This window comes from Pinus tabuliformis, chromosome 5_2, assembly GCF_031772625.1.
Source record: "Pinus tabuliformis cultivar Carrire ecotype Pingquan chromosome 5_2, CPIR1, whole genome shotgun sequence".
Lineage (NCBI taxonomy): Eukaryota > Viridiplantae > Streptophyta > Pinopsida > Pinales > Pinaceae > Pinus > Pinus tabuliformis.
In genome coordinates, this window is record NC_142306.1 from 1,012,506,076 (window position 1) to 1,012,510,850 (window position 4,775).

Below are 4,775 nucleotides of genomic sequence, written 5' to 3' on the forward strand. Positions count from 1 at the left end.
AAAATCAATTTCTTAAAAAAAAAAAAGATTTTGATTTTAACATAAAAATTCTTAGGAATAAATTCCTTTTTATTTTTATTTATTTATTTAAATTTATTTTGGTAGTAACATGAGAAGCCATTGGATAGTGGTAACTTCGACATTTTTGGTTGAGATTCAAATGACCGCACATTCCCTCCTGACTTGTTTTTTCTACTGCTGTTGTTGGTAACTGTAGATCTTTCTTTTACTTGCTTCTTTGCAGTTCCAGTGACAACCTTGTATATTGTTGGAAGTTCATTCATCATGTTAAAAAGCCGCTTCCGGTCATTTTTGTCAAACCCAAATCATGCACCAAAATAGACAGAAACTGCAAGTAGCCAGGAATCACTGTGTACAGCAACCAGTGATAGCCAATCTTTTTCTTGCATCCCATCTCTTGCAAAGTTTATTCCCAAAGCTGGCTCGGGAAGTTCAGGAGGCACCTCTTCTGCAGGTAGATTAACTTCCCATGTTTCATTTGGAAATCCATAAAGACATAGATTGTCCTTATCTGGATCACATTGCTGATAAAACTCCTCCACATCCGTAGTGAGGGCTTTGATCAAGCCAGCTCGACGTGCTTTGAAATCTTTAAAAACGTCGTCGACAGTGCGCCGAACGAAACCACCGCCTTCCATTTTTCTTGTCGATACTATGGAAACCCTAACGAGGCGTTTCTGGCCCTAAATTTCTTCTGCAAGAAAATAAGAGAATGATACACGAGCAGTCCAAGCTTCGAATTGCAAAAACGCATCGTCCGGCAACTACAAGCTGTGAATTCACAGGCGGCAGTATGAGAACAGATCAATCATGGCCGACAAGAAGAGATAACAAACCCTTTCCCTCGCAATCCCTTCTCACACTTATCTCGGACAGAACACAGAGCCACGGAGGGTTTGAAAACTGAAAGAGAATCAATTGATGGAGTGACTGATGATTGATGGCAAATAAATAGAGAAACTTAGTTATGCCTGCCTTTTCAACCAAGTTACATCTCTTGCATAGACTCACCCAGTCAGAAGCCATGAGAAGAGTCACAACACTGGATCGATCTTATCCACGTCGCGTCTAAAGCAACATGGCCGCATTGAGCGTAGGTAATGGAGATCTTAGCGAAAAACCTAAACTGCTATCCCTAAAATCTTATCATTTCGATAACGGTATTTCTAATGAGGGACATTCGCCAGAAATTGTGTGCATTTGCTAAGTTTAGCAGGAAAGAACACTCGAAAATCCATGAGCAAAATCAGGTTTCAGTTCATAAAATTTGGAATAGATCGCGCCAATTCCTCATGCAATCTAGCCCAATTATTTCATTGGTTATAGGAGATGAGGAGAAGTCACTTCAAGCTAGAAAGCATCTGATGGAATCTGGCTTTCATTTGTTGCAGTAAATATGTTGAAATCGAGCCCCAAATCTCCTCTCGACGTATTCAGGCTAAGCAACATGATGGAGAGATTGGGGATACGCCCTCAATATCTCGACACTGATTCTCTGATATCCAATGCGTGCCATAAAGTCATCAAAGATGAGTGCAAGTTGAAGATCACCAAGGAGATGGCAAAGCTTGAACAGAAGATCGTTCGCATGATATTAAGTGGCAAAAGGGGACGAATTGAAGCCCAATTCCTGCAATTCTGTGGAAGTTGGGGGACATCACATCTGTGTTGCCACCACGGAGAAGTCGGAATCCGACTACCCGCGTATGGAAATGGCATGGCCATATCATGCTTTACAACGAAGAAAAGGGTTTTCGCCTTGAGTACATCTACGGCAATTACTTCCAGCGTAGGCAAACGAAAATGTTGAAGCCGAAAAGGATGCCAGAACTTGGTTTGGCGGGATCTGATTGAGAAGGCCGATAAGGTCAATGCTCATTAATGAAACATTCAATCATATTAGCTATTCTAGGTCGATCTAGAGTGAATTCTGAATTGATAAAAATGAAGGGCTTGCCATCGAAACAAATGAGACAAGTTCGTTGGATAAATGTGGGTGAACAAACATTGTGTTTTGGTTTCGGTTCGATAAAAATACAAAACAAATTGTTATGATATATATATGAAAAAATAGTTTTAAATTTTAGTTTTATGAAAAAAAAAACAAAAACAAAAACAAATAAAAAAAACAAATAAAATAAAAAAACCGAAACACTTAAAAAAAACAAAAAAAAAAAACCAAATCAAAACAATTAAAAAAAAATCAAAGCAATTAAAAAAATCAAAAACAAATTAAAAACATAAAAAAAAAATAAAAAATTTCAAAACAATTAAAAAAAAAAAAAAAACAAAACAATTAAAAAAATTGCAAATGGACATTTCATAAGAGCTGAAAACATTTTATGCTAACTTGTCTTGTTGGAGTTGGGAACTAGCGCACAAAGGCAACAGGTAAAAAATTCATTTCATTTTATTTTGGTTGCTAAGCATTCATACTCATTCTTGCATTTTATATCTTTCAAAAATCTCTTACAGTTTTCATGCAGGATATGTACTAAGCGTTTACAGGTGCGCGATGATCCAAGTCCATGCAGATGTGATCTCTCGAAATCACATTCATTATTGAAAGCTTGAAGGAGTTAGTTACATATGTCGTGACATTTGTCGCCACAGAGAAATTTTTTACATCATGATATGTTAACCACACTTCTCCTTCAAAGCCTCATCAGTCATCCATGTTAAAGTACATTGATTCATTGCCTTATCCATCATGACTTCATACATGTCTACTTTTCTGAGTCGCATACACTTTTTCCTACCTTTCAGTTCATCTTTTTGCCTCATGAATAAACCATCCATCTCTCTACATTGCCTTGCTTTCCTTGCCATAAAAACTGTTTGGCCATAACATCTTGTATCTATAGTCCTACCAATCATTTTGTATGAACTCGCGTTGACTGATGTGGGATTCCTTAAGGCCCACCTTTCAACAAGTCTTGACCCATCGACCTCAACACCTTATCTGGGACAAAGATTAGAGTCATTATTAGTACCTTAAGGCTTGCATGCCTTAATGGCAAGTCTTCTCACCAACGAACAATGGGAATACATTAATGTCCCTTGTTTGTTGGATCTTGCAAGTGGCTCGACATCAGCTCATTTATTCGCGCTTCGGAAGAGGTACTTGGGTACCTTGGCACTCATTGACATTAATGGTGAGTTTGCCTCGCATTGGTTAACGACATTCATCAATGGTCGATAATCCAATGACTTATTTCCATGTTCGACATTGACACATTCATTCACATGGAAAGAATTGTGCCACGATATGGGACGAGATGAAGACTATATGATTTAGGAGTAGATTCAACAGATTCAGTAATAGTAATAAAGGATCCACATTCGCGACTTCATCCATCATATATGCAACCAAGACACAGATCACATTCTTGTATTCTTCATTCCATGATTCAACAGCAGAAGCTACACTTTTCTACATATACACAGTTTGTCCACTCAGGTAAGTAAAGATATGTTCTTTTCTAGCTTTTTATCATACAATTCCTTTAATACTAAAATTATAATTTTTGGAAAATGTTTCACCATTTTCATATTCACATCCCTACTCCATTATCACCTTCCATATGTCATATATGTCCTTTCTACACATATCATCCTAAACAACATACTTTTTCCAAACAACTACTATTGCATTATGATTCAAATGTTACATGTTTTGCAAATAATGATCAAAGAAAGAATGGTTGATTAAATGTTTTCAAAGTCTTTTGATGCAACACAAAAACAATGAAAGTATTGTTACACAAGAACCAATACTAAACAATTTTTTGTTGTCACACAAGAACCAACCAAAATAATATGTTGCAATCAATTGTTTTTAAGAGAGAAGACTTTGCGAAAAGGAACAAGGTTGTCAAAAAGAAAATTATGTGAAGTTAAAAAAAAATCGATATCAGCCAAAGTTCATGTAAAAGCAAGACAATTCAAAAGATCAAATCATGATCAATGTAATATATTGCATGAGGACATGCAATAACTTAAGTTGGGGGGTATGTTGGGCCGCCAAATTAACATCAATTTTCACTCCATTTTCACCTTTATCCTCATTTTGTCACCTCATTTCATCATATTATCATTACACAACCCTATATTTCCATTACCATATGAGTTTATATTTTCATTTTCCAAAGTTATTAATTTCATGTATTTAGAGTGAATTTATGATTAAAAGTTAGAGAAATAACATGTATTTGCTTATACCTAAAAGTGGCTTGAGTTTGATGACATGTGTAGATCATTTGGAAGTTTCCAAGGCACCCTTATGTGGCCTCCCAAGATCAAATTCGAATTTCAACTCAAGAGGTGGACCATATTCCAAGGAGAAAGATCATGGAGATTTTGATGTGTCATGGGATTTGTATCTAGTATTTAGGGATAAGTTGAGACAAGTATGGGTCTAGTAGATATTTAAGGGATCTACATTTATTGAGTAGATATCCCTAATTCATGTATAAATAAGAGGAGCATCCTTCAAAGGAAAGGAGGAGGGAGAGAAAACAATTATCAGTTATTCATTAGCATTAGATTTATTGTTCATTCAACATGAATAATACCACTTTCTCCAAATCATGAGTTATGAGTGTTGTTTGATTCTTAAGGTGTGATAGTTGTTCATGTGTGCTCATTGAGGAATGGAAGGATCCCCATACTGAGATAAGTACACTTTGTTGTAAAGTAATGTTGTGAATATACTAATTTTAATTATGAAGTTCATCTTATTTCTTTGTTGTAAA

The 4,775-nt window shown here is 36.0% G+C and overlaps 1 protein-coding gene across 1 annotated transcript; it reads right to left on the minus strand.

Moving 5' to 3' along the window:
- Positions 1 to 310: 310 nt before the first annotated feature.
- LOC149162702 (PHD finger protein ALFIN-LIKE 8-like) lies at positions 311 to 701 on the minus strand. Its single transcript, XM_089435771.1, has one exon. It carries the CDS (start codon positions 657 to 659, stop codon positions 327 to 329), a length of 333 nt encoding a protein of 110 aa, XP_089291897.1. The 5' UTR covers positions 660 to 701; the 3' UTR covers positions 311 to 326.
- Positions 702 to 4,775: the final 4,074 nt, after the last annotated feature.

What these genes read in the sequence shown, in the direction of transcription:
- LOC149162702 (XM_089435771.1), bottom strand. Translation starts at nt 659, where the DNA reads ATGGAAGGCGGTGGTTTCGTTCGGCGCACTGTCGACGACGTTTTTAAA.